Here is a 24,900-nt window from a genome sequence, read left to right as displayed (position 1 = left end):
ACGATTCAATCCTCACAAGAATCTGCTCTACAAAGAGACCCACCAATTAAAGAAGCAAGAAATTGAATCCTGAAGCAGCCTAAATCCATGACGACCGCAAGAGAAAAGGCACAGATCTACCAAGAGAAAAGGCGACCCGAAAAGAAGGCGTCAAACCTAGGACGAATCAAACTAAGAAGCAAAACAGTCAAAGATGAATCTGTTCATCAACAAATCCATCCGTCGGATAACTGTACTGCTTAAAATAAATCTTGATTCAAATCACGAGAAACCAAATTTCCAATAGAATTTGACAAAAAAAGCATATGAAAACAAATTCGCTGCGTCTGGAGAATTGATTTCTTGGCAAATTGAAGACAATGCTCCGATCCGCGGGAATTCTTCTTCCCCCCCTTCTCCTTCATGCGAGAGTTCTACAGAGAGAGAGATTGAAATTTGAGATCCAATCAGTCCGCAGTCTACCATCACTCGTGGATCAAAGCAAAAAAGAATCGGCGAGGAAGAAGAATTGAAGATCAAATTTCAATGAACCCTAGAACAACAAACGCAAATGAACGAATGGGTATGGAAGAGCATGAATTTAGCTCGCCCATCTCCTCTTTATCCCAAGGCACCTCCGTGGCCCGAGAGCAGGCGTCGATGACGGTGTTGTAGGTGAGGACCGTCGGCGCGACAGAGTAGGGCGGCCGCTTCAGCCGATCGAGGAGGGCGAGGGCGAGGGCGTGCTCGCAACGATTCCGGCGCCGATGGCGTTGATCAGCGCGGAAGCCCCTTCTCCCTCGCGCCCTTTCTTCCTCCTTCTCCACCGTCTCTTTCTCCTTCGTCGCCTTTCTCAGCTCTCTCCCGGGTGACTCACATTGGCGGGCTAAAATCTTTCTTTCTTCAAATCGCGCTATGACGTGGAATCCACGTGGCTGCCACGTGGATTCCGCCTAGGTGGACTCCGCCGGAACTCCACCTGGCAGCCACGTAGACTCCACGTCACAGGCTGCGGACCAAATGGGACTTCGGGCTGTGTCGCGGCAAAAAAAAAGTAAGGGCTGTAACTCGAATTTTTGAAAAAGTTCGGGCCACACCGTGATATAACCCCTATATTTTAACAATATTTAAGTTAATAAACAAAAAAAACCAATAATTAGTTTCTAGCCGGCCTGCTCTGCTGCAGTAAAAAGAAGGGATCGAATCGTTCTTAGACGCAAGAACAGATTTCTAGGGATTGCAAGAAGACGATCGGAGAGGGAAGAATCGCAAAATCGGCAACGCCGGAAGGTCTTCGAGAATCGACGATGAAGACGACCAAGGGAGGGAAGGTGATGAACCCTACGGATGCCTACCGGAAGGAGCTACGCAAGAAGGAGCTCAAAAGGGTATTCTCCTTTCATCGAATGAGCTTTGCCGCTGATTCTTTTCATACTGTGTAACTTCTGTGATTTCGACGTTTGGTGGGTGCATGCTAGTTTCGTTTTTTAGAGAATAAAGATGGAGTATTTGGTCGGGAATAATTCAGCTTCCCGTACGACAGATCATAGGTAATTTTAGATGCATTGGGCCGGCCTGTTACCAGTCTTTCAGATCATAGTTGATGATGGACTTTCAGACTGAGTCGATTTTGGATTATAAATTAGTTTTTCTTCTTCTGATCATGAGTAATCGAAATTTGATTCTTGATTTTATTCACCCAAATGGAAGAATGAACTCTAGACATATCTCTTTCCGACTAAGGGTGTGAGTAATTTTATTTCTTCATCATATGAGGAGTTTATTTGTTGTTTTGTTTAAACATCTTTATATGCTTTAATCCGAAATTTATTTCCCATCAATCCTTGAATTTATAAGGCAAACCGCAGCCCTTACCTGTCTTCCTAACAGCTGTGGATCTACGACTTGGAATCATTTCACCGTTCTCGAACGGATAATCTGTGATTTGGTGGTTCAATCTCGAAAAGATATATGTACTTTTGGATGTCTTGCAAGGGTTGAAAGCAGTTTTAATGAATCAGATGATAGTTTTGACCATCTAGTAATCAAATTTCATGCGCACCACTCATCAACTCGAACTGTATGGCATTCCTCGTAGCACAACTAAGAAATTTTATGTGTATTCTTTCTGCTCTAAGAATATCTATGTTTTTCTGCAGTCTCTCTATCTCTCTTTTGCATCATGTTCCTATGGCCCTTTAGATTTTACAATATTTATCTTCTGGTTCCATGATAAGTTTTCATTACTCTAGGATACCGTTACTTGAAAATGATGATTATATGGAGTTTGATTTCTATCTCATTTTAACTACCCCGCCGTCATTGTGACATATTTACTCATGCCTCCTTTACTTTTTTGGCAGAACAAGAAAGAAAGAAAGAAAGTACGTGAAGTCGGTATTTTAAAGAAGGACCCGGAAGCCATCAGAGATCAAATTCAAAAGCTGGAAATGATGAGTAAGTTTTTTTTGACTATATGCCTTTGGAAATAAATCTGTTCAACTCATTTTTTCTGCAGTGCGTTATGTAAGAAATGTTTGAAGTCTCCTGCTTTTGTGCAAGACAGCTTTTGCTTGGATTCTTTGCTGAATAAGAGTACATATTATGTTGCCTTGTTATCTTCCGGTAGATAACCGACTTCTCTTTTGAAGGCCATATTTTAAAATTTAAGGAGAATATGGAATGTGCACCAATATGTTTGTGGCTGTCTTTGTCCTAGGGGCTCAAAATGGAGAATATGCACCTTGTTGAAAATCTGTTGGAGGTACCTCACAAAGAATCGTCTGCTTCTGAAATAATCGAAAGATTTGTTGGGAATCCTACAGGTCACTCTGTTTTTATTCTCCGACGAATGATCCGAACTTCATCTGGCTTCGAATGATACTGAGAGGTCCAGGAGAACAGAATTTTAAGTAGAAACAATATGTTTTTACATTCAGTTAAAACGATCAGAAAATAAAGAATTGGTGGTAAAAATGCCCTTTCAATTGATCGTACTTTGTCAGTCCGGGCTATGGTATGGTACGTACGAAGGATGAATCTCATGTGGATTGATCCAAACATGTCATCCTTAAAAATTCCAGATTTGTAAATATTTTTCTGCTAGTTTATGAAACCATATTGCAGTTGGATAATTCAGTTTGACCAATTCTTGCTTCATTAATAATTTTCTCTGTTCCTTTTTGTTTATCGAGTTTGGAAAATCAGAATCAACGTATCATTTTAGTTTGATCGGCCTTTGAAATGTCCAGAGCTCGTGATGGAAGTCTAATAGGATTTTTTTTTTTGAATTACTAATAGGAGTTAATGTGCAATGATTCGTTTTGATTTATGGTCCTACATATGGATTGACCGTTGGACAAATGAAGCAAAGTATCCACCATCTTGCTGTCATAGTTAACTTTGAGAAAAAAAATCAATTGGATCTTGTCTCAGGTTTCAATCTTTGGAACAGAATTTGAGTTGCTAGTTATCGTACTGTTGTTTTTTTTGAAAACAAAGTTATCGTACTGTTGTGATGTGGTTCATTTTTTAACTTGTTAATTTTTTCAGATATCTTGTTAGCCAGGGCACAAATAACATAGCATTGATCCATGCAGAGGCAGACGGTGCGTTGGATAAAGCAAGAAAACACAAGAAAAGACAGCTTGAGGACACATTAAATATGGTTGTGAAAAAGAGGAAGGTAACTGCATTTTCCAAGTTCATCACGCGCATGACATTTGGTGTTTTGGTGGCTGAGCGCTTTCTATTTGAATTTGTAACTAATTGCCTTATAAATTTATCTTTTGCCTACAGTATGTGCTTCAACTCTGTGATGGCTTTTCACGTGGGCCATCTATCTGTTTCTACTTCATTTAGATGTTTTATGTATTGGAACATTGCTAAGATTAATCTTCCTAGTTAGAAACCATCGATATTGCGTATCAGCACACTCAGGATTTGGTGCGGTCATAGAACACAGATAAGTGTTGTCTCTATATTTTGTTTGTATTGTCCTGAAATCAAGACTAAAAGTGAGTTAATGTATTTGTATGGTTTGTCTCTGGTAGCATAGCTTCGGGCTCTGTTTCATTTTCCTCTAGTTCAAACAGTACCTCTGGTATCCTGATTCTTTTTGCTTGTCTATTCGAGTCCATTGGTATGTATATGGTTTCAACAAACGCTGAGTATCATGTCACTGAATATTGTTAGATCATCACGGCCCATTTAGGGCAGATTGGACTGACTTATGGGCCAAAGGCCATGTACATGTAATAGAATAACCCTAGGAAAATGAATAAAAAACCTAACTAAAATCAATCTAAATAAGGGCCCGTTAAGGGCCCATTAAGAGCCCAATAGTGAGGGGCCCATTAGGGCCATATATTAGGTCCACTAAGGACCTAATATATACTGGGCCTGATTTACATCAGGCCCAGACTCCAACGGCTGGAAAACTAGTCGTTGGACATCCAGTTGCAAAAAAGGGCAGCTGGATGTGATAGGTCCCAACGGTCATATTTTTCAAAAATATGACCATTGGAGGGACTGTTTTTCTCTCTCTCCTCAGTGCATATTTGTATAAAAAGGGCAAAGGATTAGTAATGGAGATTCTAACCTTTTTGTGCCCTATTTTCTGGTGTTCCTCTCCTCTTCTTCTCATCATTTCCTCATCTCTCTCAAGAATTTACAAATATACAGTGTTTTTTTAGTATTGTTGCTCAGGTTTAGGGTTCGCCAGCACTGCAGATGTAGGATGAAAGGACGATGATGACCTATCCTTGCTCTTGTCATTCGTTTTTCATTGAGATGACGATGCCAGTGGAATGACGAGTTTGTCATCATCTTTGCCTCTTGTCTGCAAACCCAAAATTAATAGAAGACTCTAACATTTCAATTTTTGGTGTGTCCATGTTGCCGCCAATTTGGTGCGGTTAATCTCTGTGACAAAAGTGTCTGATAAATACGTTTTACTTTGATGGTTATCTCCCTAAAATCGATAGAATTAATTGGCCGTTTGGTGAATGAAGTGGTGCAAGAGGAATTAGAAGTCAATAAAAAATCCAATGTTATTATTACATTTTTTGGAATAATATATATATATATATTTTTGGAAGGTAGTTTACTTCTGATATGCTCAAAGAGTCTAATAAAATCCTCGCCATGGATTATTTGGTTTCGAATTCCCCTTAAACATGGTAGCAGGCTGGGTATTTGGGCACATTGTATGGACACATTTTTTCTCATTTTCCTTGTTATTTAACTATTACAGGATTCTTATTTATCCATCATAAACTTATTCATGTCTTCTCTGTGTCGCATGAAAAAGTTATTTTAAGAAAATGACTTTTTCTTTTCTGAAGAAGACAGAAATAGCAATTATAGCTGTACTCCTTGTTGAAGTGTGTCTTTATACTTGATTTCCTCGGCAGGAATATGAAGAAAAGATGCGCGAAAAGGGCGAAACGCCGGTCATGTTTAGGTAAACTAGTACATCCAGTTTGACCTCTTTAAGAGAATTTAGTTTGTTTCTTCCTCATTGGGTAAACCCTTGGTCGATTCTCCAGCCACTTGGGCCCTCCACGGAAGCCAGGCATTGGAGATGATAAGGCCAGCCATCTCAGGCCCGAGGTACTCCATTATAAATTAATGCTAACCCTGACCTCTGTGAGGAGTATTTTAGTCATTTTATCCCTTAAGGCGCTTTTTGGTCTTTTCCATTCACATTTTTTTTCCTTTTAACGGTAGTTCCCTCCATTTAATGCCGTAAATTAACTCCCCCCAGAACACAGATTTACATTTAGTCTCTTTCCACTATTATTCAGGACTCTGTTTACTACCACCCAATGCTGAACCCCACCGGAGCTCCACCGCCTGGAAAACCTCCCATGTACAAATCTTCACTGGGTAGGATGACCCTCTCTTTCTCTCTCCTAAAATCTAGATCTCTTCTTCCCGGTCAAAGTAACATGTTTCTTCTCTCTCTGACCAGAGATTCCCTCATCTTCTTCTGCTGCTGCTGGGTCGACATCAAATTCAGAAACAGAAGAGATGCCTCCTCCGCCACCGCCTCTGCCGCCGCCGCCGTTGCCTGATTCCGATCTTCCCTCTGATGATCACAGTATTCCCGTCTCTGTACCGCCACCACCACCACCGCCTCCGTCTCAGCCAAATAGCCAGAGCTTGTCACTTCCCCCTCAGGGGATACCACCGCCACCGCCGGGCTTGCCTCCGCCTCTAAGGGAAAGCATTGCCGGGTCTCACCCCTTGATGCCTCCTCTTCCTCCGCCATCACAGTCGCAGCTCGCAGAACAAGGGGAGGATGGCGAACCCAGTGAGGTAAGCTCTATGATCCCATCATAGGGTATTCTATGAAAACCTTTGGCTTCATATTTATCAAAATTTTCTTTCCTTCTTGCAGGCCCCAGCAAACTTATATCCTTTGCCTCCACCACCTCCTCCTGGGCTGCCACCCAAGCAGCAGCTGGCTCCTCAGCCAGGGCCCATTAGGTTTCCTATGCAGCCTGACTTGTTGCCACCTGGCATTCCTCAGATCCACTCAATGGCGGCACCGCATCTTCCCCCTTTGCATGGCCTTCCGCCTCAGCCTTATCCGCCGGGAATGGCTATGCCTACGTCGATACTGCCGATGCCGCCTTTCCCTCCTGGGCATGCCCTGCCCCCCATGTTCAGACCGCCGCTTCCTCCCGGGCAGCCTTTTCTTCATAACGATGAGGCCGCTGCCATGAGGCCACCCAAGCCGTCTTATGTTAAATCGGCTGCTTCAACCGTCGTCAAGAGGCCTCTGGCTCAGCACAACTTGGAGCTCACTTCCATGGTATGTCTCTTTGCCTACCACCATCCTCAACATCTTTCTCTCATCACGCGATTATTCTCACCATCGCTGTAGTCATTCTCATCTTCAACATATTTTATCTGCTTCATTGGCATCATCATTCTACGAATCATCATCTTCAATGCTTTCGTCATCATCGTTATCATCATCATCGTCATCATCATCATCTTCAATGCTTTCATCATCATCGTTATCATCATCATCATCATCATCATCATCATCTATTTCTTCATATGTCCTTGTTGCAAAAAGAATCCAACAACATAGATGGATGTTAGCATCCAGATGGAAAGTATAGCCAGCCACTTTTTGTTCATGATCATATAATGCTTTCAAGGTTATCAATCTCCTATTTGAGTGCTTATTGCACATCATGGTCATCCATATCAGCATATGTATCATCAACATCATCATCTTATTTGCTGCCTTTATCATTACTCTCTCTCTCTCTCTCTCTCTCTCTTAAAGCAGTTATTGGGACCACCATCATGATCATCATCTCCTCGCGTCTGTTAAAATGATGGAACAGGTTCCTGCATCGGTGCGGGTGCGGAGGGAGACAACGGCGCCGAAGATGAAGCCAAGAGCGCAAGCGTTGGCCCCGAGCACATCTTCCGCCCGGCCACCTTCCCGATCTCCGGTGGTCAAATCGGCACCCTCATCATCATCTTCCACCAAGAACCCAACCATGGATGACTCTTACATGGCTTTCCTGGAGGATATGAAAGCCTTGGGAGCTCTGGATTCCTAGCCATGGAGATCAGTGAGCAAGTATGATTTAACGAGAGGACAGCAAGAACCATGGCAAAGAAAAACCCCTTGTCTTCGTAAGGTTCGGTCTGTCGTCACTAATCACTTTTATTCTCTTATTAGAGTTCCAATCCTCCATCCAGGCGGACATGGAGACCACAATGAGGGGCTTGGATGACTGATCTACAGGACAACTGCCATCGGTCACATCATTTGTCATTGTGGCGGAGTCGTGACGGATGACATCTTAGATTGGTAGTGATATGAAGAGATATTGATGATGGATGATATACGACAGTGCCGAGGGTCTTGGGGTGGCCATGATGGATGACTTGTGATGAACTTTTGAATGATGAGAGAGAGATAATAGTAGGGAATGGCAAACATCATCCATGACATCATTCGTCACTGTGATGGATCTGTGACGGATGATGGTTTTTAGCCCTTTGACGGCGGACGAGAGAGGGAAATTGGAGGGGGAGAGAGAGAGATTGACCCAGAGCGAGGGAGCGAGAAAGGGATCCAAAAAGAGAGAGGGAGAGCAAAGAAATGGAAATTTAACAAGCGGATTATGAAAGCAAGAAAAAGAATCTTCTTCAGATTGAAATAAGTTCCAAGTACTGAAACCTAATAGTTAGTTAAATTTCCCTAGATAGTTAGAGAAGAGATCAAAAAACGAATAGATAGTTACAGGGTAGCTTTCTAAAACCCAATTTGATTTCAAGCTGGGGAGACGGGGAGACATGGAGAGAAGTGAGAAAGTCTGGGAGAGAGAGTGAGAGAGAGAGAGGGAGGCAGACAGAGAGAGTATGAGGAGGGGGAGACAAAGAGAGAGCAAGACAGACATAGAGGTAGAGAACTGAAAATGTTAAAACAATTTAGCAATTAAAAATTTTAACGGTCAATATGTCATTTCATCACCTGGAACGGGATGCCATCTGTTGATGGGATGCGGGATCAAAATCGTGGGACGCGTGAAGGGACAGGAGACGTGAAGACGGCCATGTCACACTCGAGTTTGGGATTTCCTCCGTGACCGATGACTTTGCGGCCTGTCTAAATGCGTATAACGCCTCTTCTTTGGGGTTTGGGGCTTGCCCTATGAGCCGTTATATGCGTTTCCTCAGGGAGCAAGCCCAAAACCCAAAGAAGAGGCGTTCTACGCATTTGGACAGGCCGCAAAGTCATCGGTCATGGTGGAAATCCCAAACTCAAGTAGACCGGCCAAGGTTTCATGGATCCCCACATTGCAGAGGCCAACAAGAAGCTAAGGGCAATGCACTTGTTGTGCCAAGCCGACCAACAATCCTCATCATCAACATCAATTCCAGCGGGAATGGAGATATCCACTGTCAAAGACCCACTACAGGCTAAATAAGATATAGGAATTAATTATAACGGTTCAGATCATTTGAACAATCTTAACGTCCATATATAGTTATTACGTAAGTATTATAAAAAGAAAACCAGCCAAGTCTTACTCAGGGGAACAATTAAAGAGGGACTGATGGAGCGCGCCAACCTGTTCCACTGGAGACATCTGCGGAACAACCATCATTGTCATCGACAGCCCCGCCGGTTCGCGTCCAGCCCGACCGGCACGCCAAGGCATCAATGAAGACACCCTGGTTCGTAATTTTTGCGTTTTGATTTTCATTAGTTCGTGCTTGGTGATAAGCCTAAATTTGATGTATAAAATATGTCGTTATTTTCACTTTTAAACTTATACAATAAAATTTATAATAACCCTTAATCACTAAATACTATTTATAGAGCAAGCAAGGGGTCGAACCACAGGGAGGCGCTAAGCAAGAATTTTCATCCTAATTCAAATGAATTATTCCAATAATGAATTAAATTTACATTTAATAGGCCTTAATCATGTTTAATTTTATTTTGTAATTAATCAAAATTTAGCAAAAGCTTAATTCTGATATTAATATTTTCAGTCAAGAAAATATAGATAGGATACTTTTGGTTCTGAAATCAATTTAACTCGGATTACCAATTTTCCAATCGGGATGATTTTATTAAGACAATTTTTATGTATTAAAATTGGGCACTAATAATCAAGAAAGGGGTTTTTGAAATTGGACTTGAAGATGGACAAATTTTTGGATGAAATTTAGTATTCAGTCTTTTATATGTTGAATTGAATTTTCAAATGATCAATTTCTAAATCTAGAGAGAGAAAATAGACGAATTAACCTGGAGAGAGAGAGTATAAAAATTTGGGGGAAAATGAATTAAAGGTGAAATTCAATCCTATTCTAGAGATCTAAGATGCCAAATTGGATGAAAATCAATGGAGAACTAAGGATTAAAGTCAGATATTGAATCAAAATCAGAATGCAATGCTCATTTCCATTCAAATCAACTTCAAGGGCATGTACATTTTGCACATGCCTTGGCATTTTAGAATCGTTCAAGAAGAAGTTCAAAAAGCAAATTAGAAACTTACAACTTTCAATGATGAACCAAGATCTGTCGACTTCCAAAGCATCACTTGTGTCCTTCCTGGCCAAATCCTTGGGGAGAGCTTTCAAAAGTGAAATTTCCCTTCTTCCCGATCTCCATTTAAAAATCCAACAGTCTGGATCGTAGAGGATGAAAAGACAAACCTACCCTCAAAATTTGGGCGCTCGGACAACTAGATCTCAAGACATTGCCATTTTACTGACGATTAATCATGGCCATTGGATCATTTTATCTCTCTTCCATGCAGCTAAAAAATTCACTTTTTTATTGGCTGATGACTTTTCCTCATTTTCTCCACCCTCAGATCGCGTTTTACACGTCTTTGCGCACTTCCACAGGCTGCAATCATCATTGTAAGATAGGGACAAAATGTTCTTCTTGTGTGGCCGAGATTGCGCCATGTCGCCCTGCGTTTCCTTGTTTTAATAAAAAAATAAAGGTGAGCTTACCCTTTATTAAATGCAAGTGGATCGATTGCCGCATGCAATCAATGCGTGCGGCTAATCGATTCCGCGTACGAGGAATAATCATAAATCCACGCGTACATTTATTGCATGAAGAAAAGAGAAGGAACAAAAAGAGAAACTTTAGCTTTTCCTCGTCGCCAGCGCCAGTTGCTCCTTTCGAATTAATGATTTGCTCATTATGGCATCGCACATTGGGATGCCATAATAAGCCAATAAAACGCTCAATGAAAGCATCCAATCATTCGCTTGAATTTTCGGGCGAATGACGTGGATGCCACGAAATTAAAAAAACACATTTTAAAATCTTAAATAAATCATAAAAATATTCTTTTTATTCTAGAAATCATTTCTTGGCTAAATAATGGTAAAAAAATTGTAAAAAAATATCGGCAAAATTCCGAAAAACTAATAAAGCATTTACCAACCTCTAGTCAACTATGTTATGCCGTGTACAAAATATTTCTTCAATGCACTGAGGTTAAATACCATGTAAAAATACTAAAAAAATAAGAAACAATTATAAAATCAGAGTACAAGTCATTTATGACCATTTATGTATGATAACATGCAAACATAGCTAGTAAAACACATATATGTATGTAATATTCATCAATTTAACATTATAATTTTCAAGTTATCACTCGATCGATTCATTGTTTTACCGTGTTTGTGTGTTTGTTCTCGTCGTGTCTGTATCCGTCCTGTTGTGTGTCGTGTCATTTTCTTACCATATGGTTTGCATATCGAGTCATTTTTATTTTGTTTTGTGTTTTAAAAGGGGTCCCTTTGCATAAGGACCCCCTTGTTGGGCCTAGCTATTGGACCCTTTGTAAGGGCCCATCATGACCCTATATAAGGCCATGACAGGGGCCAGACAGATCTAGATCTGGTTTTATTAATGTGGAAGGTATCGTTCAGAACTTGGTCTCATGAGAGAAGAGGAGGAGAGGATGAGGAGGAAGAAGAAGAAGGGGAAAGGAAGGAGGATGAGCCGAAGGAAGGGAGGAAGAAGGAACTTGGAGGGAGAAGGGTTGTCGTCAACGCCCCCTTCTCTTCTCCGCTTCTGCGTTGGCATCCCTTGGTGCCCGTCAGCCCATCCATTGAGCCGTCGCATTCTCGATCGGCTACGCTCGGTATCTCTTTGACCTGCGGGAGGTGGTCAGGTGACTCTTGATCGCGCTACACACTATGGGACCCATGCCTCGTGCACTCAAGCAGTATTTCCCGACACAACCGTTGCTCGTGCACAGATTTCCGCCAAGCCGCGGTCTACGTCCGTGACATGCGACATACGCTGCATCGTTCACGTGCCTAGTCTTCGTGCGCCAACTCCATGACGACCTTGGGGCGCCTGTGCCGTGCACCTGGGTCACCGGCGATTCCCAACGCCATTGCAATCATGTCAGCCCGTCCATGCCTCACCCGCCTTGGCGACTCCGCACCATCTTGGACTACCCACGAGTGTGCACCGTCGCGCTCGACGTGCCTTGATAATTGACGACCGACCACCTCCTGCATGGCTGGTCGCTACCACTGTTGGTGTAGCTACAACTCCAGGTTGCTGCATCCACGCTTTGACTTGCACTCTCCGCTAATCCTCGAACTGCATTGTGCCTGTGAGATGCTATCACCGTCCACGCCACGCTTCACCTTTCGCTACTTGCTAGCCGCTGCTGGGACTCACGCCCAACCTTGGTATCGTGTGCTGCCGCTCACGACCATTTTCAGTTTGCGCGCATCGGACATTGCCTGGTGGCACCTGCTGAACACTACCGATTGCTTGAGTCGTTTGACTGCCCCTCTACCTCCTCGTCCTTGCCTCCAACCTCCGGTATCAAGCTCCTGCGCCGCGACATCGCCGTTGGTCTAGCCATGCTGTGCATTAACGAAGACACCGACGATGAACGCCGCCACTGATGAGGTACGTCGTTCCCCTTGTTTGTCAGTTATATTACGTCTTTCAGTATATTTTCTGCTGTACTCCACTGCGCTTGGGTTAGTTAAGGTGAGAGACTATATCAAGAAAACTACGACACGAGTGAATCCTTAGGTACATGTCAAGCCCGTCCGTTATGTGCGAGCGTCAACATAATTATTCTGTTCAACGCCGTAGTCCCTGTCATTGCCTGGACGAGCATCAAAAGGTCACAGTCACCATCATTGGTCGTCCACTCGAAGCTTGGAGCTCGGCGAATCCCCACAAGTCGGGGCCTACCAGTACATCTGCCTAGGGTTCACGTCATCACGTAGTTACATATTTTCGTAGGTTACTACCCGTCGGACGACCTCACCGATGATGTCCGACATCAAGGACTTTACTGTCTAGTGCCGCAGATTACAAAACCAATTCGGTTAATTGGAGAGAAGACATCATCAAATACATGGCATTCGAGGCTTGGGCATCCCCGATTTCAAGTTTTACAACTAGTTATAGAGAAATTTGAACTTCCTTTTTCATATCTTTCAAATGATTCATATGTGATTCATGTAGAATATCGAAATCACATAGATTACCTTTTTTGCCTACTCATCATTGTTCTAACAAACCACTGGAAACTATCCACTCTGATTTATGGGGACCTTCCCCTATTCTATCGAACTTTGGTTTTTCTTATTATGTTGTCTTTATTGATGACTATATTAAGTATGCAAGTGAATTACAATCAAACGAAAAAGTGAATTACAATCAAAATTTGCTGAGTTCCAAAAAAGAGTAGAAAATCAATTTTCTAGTAAAATAAATTTCTTTCAGTCATATTGGGGAGGAGGGAATTAATCGCTCCACCCAATCTTAAATTCACAGTATATTGTTCATCGGGTATCATGTCTTCATACTCCTGAATAAAATGGGACAGCAGAAAGAAAACATAGTCGCATAGTAGAAACAACTTTGACATTACTCAGTCATGCTTCAATGCCAAGAAAATTTTGGGATGAGGTAGTAGCTACAACTACGTATCTCATCAATAAACTACCAAATACTATTCTAGAAAACAAATTTCCTTTTGAGATTATGTACAAAAGCAAACCAGATTACTCTTTCTTAAAGGTTTTTAGGTGTCTTTGTTATCCGTATCTAAGATCTTATACACAACACAAGCTGGATTCAAGGTCAGAAATGTGTCTTCGTGGGATAAAGTTCAATGCGTATCGGCTACAGATGTTTGTCACTCCAATCAGGTAATATATATATTTAAAGGCATGCAATTTTTGATGACGATATTTTTCCATTTGCATGTAATAATAATCAGTACAAAGGAATACTTGGATCACATCCGACTGTAGCATTCAGTATCCCAATTGTAAAGAAAACACAAAGAATATTATTAGCAGAACAAAACTCTGTAACTGATAATAATAACTCTGAAGATTATACTGACATGCCTCAATCACCTAGACCAGATTCAGTACTGAATGTGGAAGAAGACAATCAGGTGTCGACCTCAGTACTGAATAGAAACATAGAAATATCTGATTCACTAGATCTCGCCCTGCAAGAAAGTTCTAGTACGCTTGATCATACCCCTCAACCAGGTGAAGCTCTTAAAATTAAGAAACTTAGTGATATTTACAATCAGGAGAAAACTCACTTATCATTTTCAGCTATCAAACATCCTATTCCTGAATTCTTATTTACAAGTCTAAAGTACATTGAACCGACTACTTACATTGAAGCATCCAAGAATGACAACTGGATGCAAGCGATGAGCTGAATATGATGCTCTCATGCAAAACAAAACCTGAATTTTGGTTACTTGAAACAAAAATCTTCATGTCATCGGGTGTAAATGGGTAAACAAACTCCAGCACAAACCTGATGGAAATGTAGATAGATATAAGGCTCGATTAGTAGCTAAAGGGTTCAATCAGCAAGAAGCATTTGATTTCACAGAAACGCTTAGTCCAATAGTTAAAGACACTACAATACGATTACTTCTGTCATTAGCTATTAGCAAAAGTTGGAGAATTCATCAGCTTGATGAGTCAAATGCATTTCTGCACGGGGAGCTGGAAGAAACAGTCTACGTGGAACAATCTCCAGCTTTACACGACACATCACATCCTAATTTAATTTCCTTAATCAAGAAATTGATATATGGTTTAAAAAAATCACCTAGAGCATGGTTTCATAAATTGTCATCATCACATCATTCTCTCGGATTTAGTAGTTCTAAAACTGGTTCATCTTTCTGTTTCTCAAACATGATGGGACCCCAATTTTTATTGTGATCTATGTTGATTGTATTCTGATTATGTCTCCAGAAACTGATGAAATTCAAACTATTATGTTTAATTTGCATAAACAATTTTCAATCCGTGATCTTGGGCCTGCTAAGTACTTCCTTGGAATAGAACTTGTACCACATCAAAAAAGGTTTATTCTTACTCAATCAAGGTATCTCTTATCTATACTTAAAAGATCAAACATGGAAAATCCAAAACCGTTATCAATTTCAATTGCTGTCTTCTACAGTCAAAGTTGAAGACAAAACAATGAACTCTTTATGTGATACGGAATATAGACACATCGTTGGGGCGCTTCAATATCTAACACTCACAAGACCTGATATTGCATTTGCAGTGAATAAAGTATGTCAAAAAATGCATTCACCTGATTCTAGTGATTGGATTGCTCTCGAACACATACTTCACAATCTAAAAGGCAGTCTTCTTCATGGATTACTCATTCATAAAAATTATGACTCTAATATAAGTGCGTTTAGTGATTCTGACTGGGCAGGTGATTGGGAAAACAGAAGATCAATTGGAGCCTACCTAATCTACATCGGGAAAAATCTTGTATCATGGAGTTCAAGAAAATAGCCTACAATAGCCAGATCATGCACCGAGGCATAATATAAAGCAGTTGCAAATGCAACTGCTGAAGTTCTTTGGATTCAGTCATTATTAAAAGAGATAAAAATACAATCTTAATCCATACCAACATTATGGTGTGACAATGTTGGTGCCACATATCTGGCTGCTAATCTTGTGTTCCATGCTTGGATGAAAAACATAGAAATTGATTATTACTTTGTACGTGAACAGGTGGCTGCCAAAGCACTTAAAGTAAAATACATATATAGTGATAATCAATTGGCAGATTTACTAACAAAACCACTTGCAAAGATTCGTTTTTATTTTCTCACGACCGAGTTCAACGTCGTCTCCGACCACGCTGATCTTGCGGGGGGAAGTGGAGGAGTTCAACTAGCCATGGATACGCCACATCAGCAAAGCAGCAGCCAATCGGACTTAATTTAAGGTTAGACTAGTAAAAAAAGGACACTTACCCTATACTTGTTATGAGAATTAGTGGCTAGGATTCAATATAGGAAAATATAGATGGTTAGGAGTTAACATAGTTAGGACACAGATAGAAGGTCAGGATTAAATCTAGAGTGGATAGATGGCCAGGATTAAATCTAGTCAGGACGCATATAGATGGTTAGGAGGTGATCCGATAGAGCCGTTATAAAACGTAATAACGGCTCAGATCGTTTGAACAACCTTAACGTCTATATATAGTTACTAGGGGAGCCCTCTCGCAATGCTCGAGTGACTGTCTCACTCTCTTGTCAGCCAGTCAGCCAATCAGCCTCACTCTCTTATCTGTGTACTGCGGTGTGGGGTGAATAGATAGCAGCTGGCTTGAGTCCCCCACAGCGTCCCCCCACCCGTAGTGAGGCTCAGCCCTTCCACACACACATATAAAGAGAGAGAATGAAGAAAAAGTCAATGACGTAAGCCCAAGATGTTGACTTACTCATAGTGGGTCTCCTCATCGACGATAATGTTCCAGCCCTCCCACGTCGTGCTCTTCCAAGTACGAACATTCTGCAAATGAAGAAGCGCTGCGACTAACTAAAAACGTAATCTAGGATAGCGAGCAAAGGAGCTACCTGTTTTCGAGGTGCTCTTCTCCCAAGCTCTCGACCATCCTAGAGATATTTTTTTAAAAATAATTACTCCATATTCATGAACCAGTGGAGAAGCGTACGGTCACTAGTGCGGGATTTATGCCATGTGTCTCCTTTCTGGGCGCCGACGCCATAGAAGAATCTCTCTTCCCACTTGTCCCCCCACTTAGTGCTGGTTTCTATTTCTGCTCCTCTGTAATCAGGGAGCTCGATCTTTGTTTCTGTGCTCACAATGCTCGCTTGGGGTAGAGAGAGAAGATGGTGAGTTAGCAAGAATTTCTTCAGCACTGGAAATTGAATTTAGTGATTAGAGGTAGGCTAATCATGTGTAAGATGAACAACAAAAATTGAGGAAAGAGCAGCCAAGAATTTTGAAAGAAAAGTGAATTTTAGGAATATTATGTAGAGAGTGAAAAACAGAAATTTTGTTAGTGCCATTTAGGAACTTCACTAGAATGATGGAAATTATTGATGTAATAATAGATAAATAAAGAGGCTTAATTGATCTTAAAAATGAAATATCTTTGATTTATTTTCTTTTTTTTTTACGAAATATCTTCGATTTCTAAGAGGCGTTGTTTCTCAGATATTCCCTAGAGAGAGTGGAGTTTGAATTTCAGGCATCCAAATACTCTAGTCTGCCAAATTTTTTGATTTATCTCAAAACTAACTAGAATATCTTCAATCTCTTAGAAAATTCATTTACTGAAAATTTCTACGCAATTCGGTACAAACAGAATTCCGCTTTTGTGAAAGTAAGAAATCAACAGAGTGACGTTAATAAGTTTGTGGATTGATAGATAAAAAAATGATGACGTTGATAGAAGGAGAATGTGATTTTAATACCTTGGACTCTTCTTTGATAGCAAAAATTTGGCAGATCTGCCATCACAAATCTACAGGAGGCGCCAGGATATCTTTGGCTAGCCAATTTTGCCTTCAAATGGTTATCTCATGACCTAGGGTTTTCCTTTGTAATCAGATGTAATCAGCTTCAATTAGTTGTTAGAGATCATTTTATGAAGAGGAGTGAGCTTACCTTTGCTTACGACATCATCATTCTTCCTCTCCCATAACCTCTGATTGTCAACCAGTTCATCCTACTCCTGCAAAACCCTAGATTAGAGTCCCTCACGCAGTAGACTCTTTCTCTGATAGATTCGAGGAATCTGATAGATTCGAGGAATTTGATAGATTCGAGGAAGGATCTCGAGTATTTCCTCTCGGCCCTTTTTCTATCAGTTGCATCGACAATGGCAGAGTTCACAGAAGGAAAGGTGTCTGTCATATCCACGGTAGTCTTAGAGGAAGCTGCGTAGATTACTGGTTCTCTGCTGGTCTCCATCTCGAATTAGGGTGTCGTTGCCACATTTTGGGCTGGAAAACTGGAAACGGTGCATTTGCCGCCTTCTACCTGCCATCTCCTACTAGAAAACCTCTATGTAAACAATGTTAGTCACATGGGTCGGTTCGCATCAACATCACAGAACATGATTCCTATCGGACCGAGCCAAGTCCTTGAGAAAGCGATGCAGAGTTGGCTGTGAGTAAAAATCGGGTTTGGTAGATATAACCCCACCATGTCGAGAGTCTGACCTTGGGACTTGTTAATCATCATGGCGAAGGCGAGTCGAACTGGAAACTGGAGGCGTATGAATCGAAATGAAAACCTCGATTAAGACGGGTATAGCGCGATCATGGTAGGAGAGGGACTTCACCGTAGAAATTTCCTTGGTTGACGATTTTGGCGTGGAGCATTGCCAGAAAAAAGCCGTCCACTTCAAGCCTGGTCCCATTGCATTGACCTTACATGGTGTTCAAGTTTTAGAGAAGGATCACGATGCACCCGATCTTGAGTTGTAGCTCGTGGAGCCACATTATAGCATCATCAATCGTGTCGAGGAACTTGCTTGGGTAGAGGGATTCGTTGTCTACTTTGCCAGGAGGGATTGCGTCGAAGCTGAAGTACTCTATCACTTCACCTGGGAAGACGTCGAGCACCATGTTGTTGACCTTAACCACATCATCGTTCAGAGGCGTCAAAATCATCTTCGCTGTCAACTAAGTTGTGCCATCTTCAAAGGTGCCACACACCTGGGCAATTAGCTCCAACAGAGAGGAGACATGCTGAATCTCAGCTGGAAGATCGACATCAAGGCCAACGTGTCCTTCTCCAACAGGAAGTAAGAACTCGCTCCACTCTTGTTGGTCGGGTGAAATGTGGACGTTAGTTCGGAGGTGAAAAATAGAGCAATGGTGCCATACATTGCTTTGGTTGAGGGATGAACTGACGATCATTGAGCGTGAGCCTTGCGGTATGACTGGAAGCATTTGCTAAAGTTGCCTCCCATCACAATGACCTTACCACGGGAAGGCACCGTTTCCAAACTGGCATCGATGCTCTTCATCACATCTCGAACCGATCGATCTAGTGTCTCGTACACATGGCGGTGCATCATTGGAGCTTCGTCCACAATTATCATGCTTGCTGACTGAATTTGACGGCCAATCTTGGAGTCAGGTGAGATTCCACACGTTGAGATGTGAGTGACGAGAATCGGAATCTTGAATGTCGAGTGCAATATTCAGCCTCCATACAGAAGAAGCGTCGCGATTCCACTTGTCTGAGTCGAGATGGCGTTGCAGCTAGAGGCCTTGATTTGCGTGATAATAGTCGAGTAGAGAAATGTCTTCCCAGAGCCCCCAGGCCCATCAACAAAGAAGACCTTGGCCTCCATAGCACATTTTGTCGATTTGATGGTTTCAAATACTGCATCGTACATGTGTCACTATTCTTCATTCATCATGGCTTGTAGGTGTTCCGCGGTGAAGATCACATGCATGATGTCGTTTCCTTGGCTTGGCCCCCATTTTGTGTCTGTCAACTGGAGTTTGATGCCTTGGGGAAACTCTGGGAACGCTGTGAGCGAAGATCCATTGTGGTAGAAGATTGACTTGAGCGCGCTCAACACTTCTTGCTGTATCACTTCAGTCACCTGTGAAGCACCGTTTGCAAAATGGATGTCCTCCGACATGGCGTCAAGGTACTTCTCGTGAAGCACGTCTGGTTGTGAGATGTCAATGTAGAGTAGCATCATCACGAAGAGCTCGCAAACTTGACGGGGAGAAACAATGCCAGATGCCAACACGAGATCATTGTCAAACTCTTCATCGGACTAGAGTAGGCTACGCACTTAAGCAACTCTTTTATACGTGTCGTAGACGACACCATTAACGGTGTGCAGATCTTTGTAACATGTCACACCTGGAATGTGATGAATCATCAACCAGAGGTAGTATCACGTAGTGTCGCGAGGACTCACCAAGTGCACCCTTCCGATATACTACATGCGCTGACGTCGTGACCAACATCGAGTGCAATCATTCCACGTGTAATACGATGAGAAGTCACAGTACATCATCTGCTTGGCGACTTCGTCTTCCATATGCTCCCTATTGTACCGCATCCACTCCGTGTGGGGTGTGCATGCCGACCTGTCCATGATGTCACTAACCGGTTCGTCTTCAACATACACCACAGATTGCATATTCTCGTCATGAAATTAGAGGGCGTACACACTTGGATACATCTTCTGCATGCTGAATTCACAGATTCGCCAAAAAGCCTCCAATGCAGATACGTATCGTGCATTGAGGTACTGTTGGGCTTCATCGCGTGACGAAGGCTCTTGAGCTGCACCAGCGGCAACACCGTCACATGGAGCATCTTTCAAAGCTACTCTGGCTTGAATGCGGTCATGGCCCTTGTAGACATACTCATACAGGTACTTCATAGACTGGATGGAAGAGCAGATTTCCACATTGATGTGGAAGTTGAACACCTTGCACAAATACTTGTTGTACAGAACAACCCAGCGGTTGTCGATGAGATGCGAACCCTTCTGGACGGTACCCATCGTTGTTGACTTGGGGTGAGCCGATGAACTCTTTGAGAAACTTCATGGAGCACTTTTCGTCCTTCATACACGAGCATCTTGGGTTTGTAGGACCGCAAGGGCCATGTATAATATGTGTCGTGACACAGTGAAACAACTCCTTGTCGCTAGAATTTGGTAACTCGGCACAAACAATCTTGTCGATGTCTTCAGGAGTCTTTGACTTGTATGGATCATCCAATATACAGAGCAAGTGTGCGTGTGGGAGACCACGCTTCTGAAACTCGACGACGTACACATGACCTTTAACTTTGCCAAATATTTCCTTGTCGATGATCAAATGGAGGAGCTCCTTCAATTTCTAACGTAAAATGCAACAACACAGGTCGAATCAATCTTGCGCCTTCTGGCCAGGTAGCAGAGCTTCCCTGATCTCGGGCCTGTTCGGGTTGCAAGTCATCATGATGAACAAATCTGGCTTTCCCGTCTGTCGTACAATGGCCATGGCATCCTGGTACAGCCCTTGCATGTAGTGCGGGCCGCCGGTGAAGGAAGGGGGGAGAATGATCATCCTCCCTGCAGGCGCGGCAACATCGTCGGCGGCAACTTGATCAACCAACCCTTGGTAGAGGTTTGCATGCAACGTCGCCTAGTTGTAACGAACCCACATCAAGCGAGATTCATCAATCTTGGCATAAGCATCCACAACATATTCTTGAAACAGCCGGCCAGAAAGATGAAGCACTCTTGATGCATCTCAAACCATGAAGTGGTAGGCATAAAACTGGTTCATCGTCACCTTGCTCCTTTCCTTCAGTTGCAGGTTCCACCCCGGACTGCCATACGGAAAGAGCAGCACAAAGTGGAGCGGATCATACTTCCTGTCAAGTTGATTCACGAACTATAGGCCCCCACCACGCTTCCGAAGAACAATGTTTTGCCTTCCATCCCCTTTGTTTCCGTCTCTAGGCACAAAAACAATAACTTTAGAGCCTATGGGTTGATCGTAATGGCAGTCCCAGATAGAAGGCTCGCCAACTCGTAGCTCGAACTCTTGGGTGGATGCAGAGTGAAGCGCTTCTTTGTTGTTCGCTTAAAACTAGCGAACAAAGGGATTGGCCACACTCAGACAACCGTAGATCGGGGAAGATTGAGCTCCGTCGGTTGATCTGGTAGTCCGTGTCGTAGATGTAGATTTGAGCAAAGTAGGGAGCTTGACCAATGGGGGGCAGCAAAGCATTTGAGATCTGATGATAGACGCCGCCTTGGATGCGGTACATGTACACGCCGGCACGGTTGTCGGCAAGCAAACGGTTCAAATTTGCACCGCTGGACGTGAAACTAAAAGCTGAATTGTAGGCTCGAAGAAAATTGCGATAGTGCTCCGCCTCCTTCGTCGTCCCCTCTGACATAGCAAGAAGCAGTACCGGCGGGTTGGGAAACACCGACAACGCGACCTCGCCATCCTTGCAGCATAACTAGAACACTGGGTTTCGCTGTCTGGAGCCAGGTTTGTGTTCTTGTGGCCACATCTTCGATTCGCACGAAGCGCATGTTGCAGACATGCCTCTGAGAGAACGTGGTCGAACGTTTGCCACATCATGGGCAGCTGTAAGGAGTGTCCTCACATTGAATGATCCTGTCGATCGACGGTACGCAATTCACTCGGCCCACTGATTGCGCTCAATAACGGGCGTAATCAGCATCCAAAAGGATACATGAATTCCTATTATTAGTAGTAGAGATATATGTTTAAAATGAAATATCCAAAATAATACAAAGAGATATAATATTTCATTACTCAAACAGTAGAAGCGTAGAAGGGCATATAAAAAATATTTCTTATTTTTTACGCCCATGTTCTATGTTTTATTCAGAAAAATATAAATATACCTTCCCATCATACTCTCTCTTAGATAAGACCTCATGAGCGATATAGTAAGGCGTGCCGACCGTTGACTTCGGTTGTGAATGGAACACCGAAGTCTAAATTCGAAAGAGAAAAATCGACGAAATATTGGAATCTAAATATACAAAGTCAAAGACGTGAAACCTTGGAATATCCAAAATCGCAGATCTTCAATCTGGGAGCCAACGATGTCAAACCTTGGAATATCCAAAATCGCAGATCTTGAATCTAGGAGGGAAGTGAGGTCGTTAGAAAGGAATTGCCAGTGCCCAGTAGAGAAGAATCGATGGCAGGGAGGGAAGTGAGCTCATCGGAAAATGAAGTAAAGGAGAGCAAATGAACATGAGGTGCTTTTTCACAAATTTTCATTGTTCACTAATTCCTTCCAAAAAATGGTTTTTATGGCAATGAAAACAGAAAACGGGTCTAACTTGTTTGATTCCTTAAAGCGGGTCTCCGGACCCGTTCCTTGTCAGCCAATCAGCGTCCAAAATGGTACACTAATTCCTAATAGTAGTAGTAGTAGAGGTGGGAGCACTGAAGAGTTAGGTGCATGTTTAGGGTGAGCGGTTAAAATTTAGGGTTTAGAGATGAAAGCGATTAGTCAATACTAAAAACATTGAAGAAAATATTGGGAAATAGTATGAAGGGGTAGTTACATAGATGGAGAAATGGATAGAGAAGGGAAGAGAGGAAAAGAGACGGTGGTGGCGATGATGTCAACGCATCATCTTCGTACGCGCCTCTAGCGTCACCTGATACATCCTGTATCATGACTCGTCGTCAACACCAACTTGAGAACTGCCCTGATGATGACTACATCAACGCACAGGCATCAGCGCGCTTCCACTTACGCACGAGATGTCCCGCGTCATGACACGTCATCAATGTCAATTGCAGAACCACCATGATGGCGACCACGTTAACGCATCGGCATCGGACGCGCCTCCACTTATGCATGAGATGTCCCGCATCATGACACGTCGTCAACGCCAACTACGGAACCACCCTTTGATATGACAAGTCGACACGTCGCCTACGTCGACTTGACGATTATTTTTATTCTTATTTCCTCTTTCCTCCAAGGCCTATACATAGGCCAATGTTGCAAGAAGTACTTGGTGAACTTTATTTCAAGAGTTGAAGTTTTCTTCTTGAGAAATTTGCCCTAATCTTCTTCCCTTTCGATCCGCCGCCGCCGCCAGGGGGGGAAACCTCTGCACGTCACGCCACCACAGGCAGGCCGCTCGCCCACGCAGCCGCCCACCACGCCACCGCGCATAGGCCACCTGCCTGTGCACGTCGCCTGCTGCGCAGACCACCCGCCCACGTAGGCCGCCCGCCCGCAGGCAGGCCGCCCGCCCGCAAGCAGGCCGCCCGCCTGCAAGCAGGCTGCCCGCCCACAGGCAGGCCGCTCGCCATGCCACTGCGCGCAAGCCGCCTGCCCAGGCAGGCCACCCGTCGCGCAGACCGGCCACCCACGCAAGCCGTCTGCTGCGCAAGCCGCCCGCCTGCAGGCAGGCCACCCGCTCAAGCAGGCCGCCCGCGTGCAAGCAAGCCGCTCGCCCTTGCCGGTCGCTCGCGACGCAGACCATCTACACAAGCAGGCCGCCCGCACAAGCCATCACGTCCATCCACTCCCACCTTCACGTGCTCGCCCAGCCGCCCATCTCATGCTTGTCCACAACGCTTCGAGAATTTCCGCAACATCATCTCGCACTATCTAGTGCTGAGGTACTTGTACACTTTGTGGTGTCGAGTGTTCTTCATCTAGTATTTACCGAGTGTCCGTACACCACCGTCGGATTAGTTATGCGTTTTATATCTTCAAGCGAATAGTTGAATATTATTGATCGTGTTGCTCTGTTTTCACCGCTGTGGTTGTAAGACAGTACTTCCCCCTTCGAGCGAGGAAAGGGGCTGCACCATCAGTATTTACACTGGATTTAATTCTCGAATTGGATTGTGTACTATGGTCTGATTTATCCACCCTAGTCGAGTTAGTCATCCTGCCTGAGTTAGTCCCATCATCCTGCATCAGACAGATAGGGAGAGATAGGGTGACAGAGTTAGAGAGAGAGAAGGAAATGGAAGGGTATGGATAGATCGATAGCAAATGGGAAAGGAAAATAAGGAGGGATAAAAGAGGAAAAATCATGAACTCAAGAGAGAGAGAGGGAGGGAAAGAGAGAGAGAGAGAGAGGGAGGGAGAGAGGGAGAGAGAGAGAGAGAGAGAGAGAGAGAGAGAGAGAGAGAGAGAGAGAGAGAGAGGGAGAGAGAGAGAGAGAGAGAGAGAGAGAGAGAGAGAGAGAGAGAGAGAGAGAGAGAGAGAGAGAGAGAGAGAGAGAGAGAGAGAGAGAGAGAGAATATGACTCGGAGAAAAGAGCAAGAGGGAGAGAGGATATGGACAATCAGCAGGAAGATAGAGAGAGAGAGATCAATGGGAAAATATGGAGTTAAAAAGCAGGAAGGAGCAGGGTAAAGTAGAAACCCAATAGAAGTTTTTTTTAGATTAATAAGATTAATAAGAGGGTTTTTATTTGTAGAAGTTAGAGAAAGAAAAGATGGAAATTTTGAATATCCATCAAAGTATAGATAGAGATGAAGACGTAGAAAGAAAAATAGAAAGAGAGAGAGAAAGTCAGATAGAGAAATTAGAAGA

At 43.2% G+C, this 24,900-nt stretch overlaps 2 protein-coding genes across 3 annotated transcripts; one reads left to right on the top strand and one right to left on the bottom strand.

Annotated features, from left to right (window-relative positions):
- The first annotated feature begins 1,159 nt into the window (after positions 1-1,159).
- ELF5 (proline-rich family protein) lies at positions 1,160-7,705 on the top strand. 2 transcript variants are annotated; one of them, XM_078586260.1, is made up of 9 exons: positions 1,160-1,367; positions 2,343-2,436; positions 3,579-3,664; positions 5,394-5,443; positions 5,529-5,592; positions 5,787-5,868; positions 5,954-6,300; positions 6,383-6,799; positions 7,347-7,705. In XM_078586260.1, exons 1-9 carry the CDS (start codon positions 1,287-1,289, stop codon positions 7,566-7,568), a joined length of 1,443 nt encoding a protein of 480 aa, XP_078442386.1. In that variant the 5' UTR covers positions 1,160-1,286; the 3' UTR covers positions 7,569-7,705. The 2 variants fall into 2 exon arrangements, with proteins under 2 accessions (XP_078442386.1, XP_078442389.1); XM_078586263.1 differs by lacking the exons at positions 1,160-1,367; positions 2,343-2,436 and adding an exon at positions 2,718-2,743.
- A 10,184-nt stretch (positions 7,706-17,889) lies between these two features.
- Positions 17,890-18,482, bottom strand: LOC144710317 (uncharacterized). The gene is made up of 2 exons (XM_078584087.1): positions 18,273-18,482; positions 17,890-18,075 (listed from the first exon to the last, which is right to left on the bottom strand). The coding sequence occupies exons 1-2, from the start codon at positions 18,480-18,482 to the stop codon at positions 17,890-17,892; spliced, it is 396 nt and encodes a 131-aa protein (XP_078440213.1).
- Between the last annotated feature and the right edge of the window lie 6,418 nt (positions 18,483-24,900).

This window comes from Wolffia australiana, chromosome 1 (assembly GCF_029677425.1).
Source record: "Wolffia australiana isolate 7733 chromosome 1, ASM2967742v1".
NCBI classification, from domain to species: Eukaryota; Viridiplantae; Streptophyta; class Magnoliopsida; order Alismatales; family Araceae; genus Wolffia; species Wolffia australiana.
Note: the sequence above shows the minus strand (reverse complement) of the source record. Positions and strands in the feature narration are given on the sequence as shown.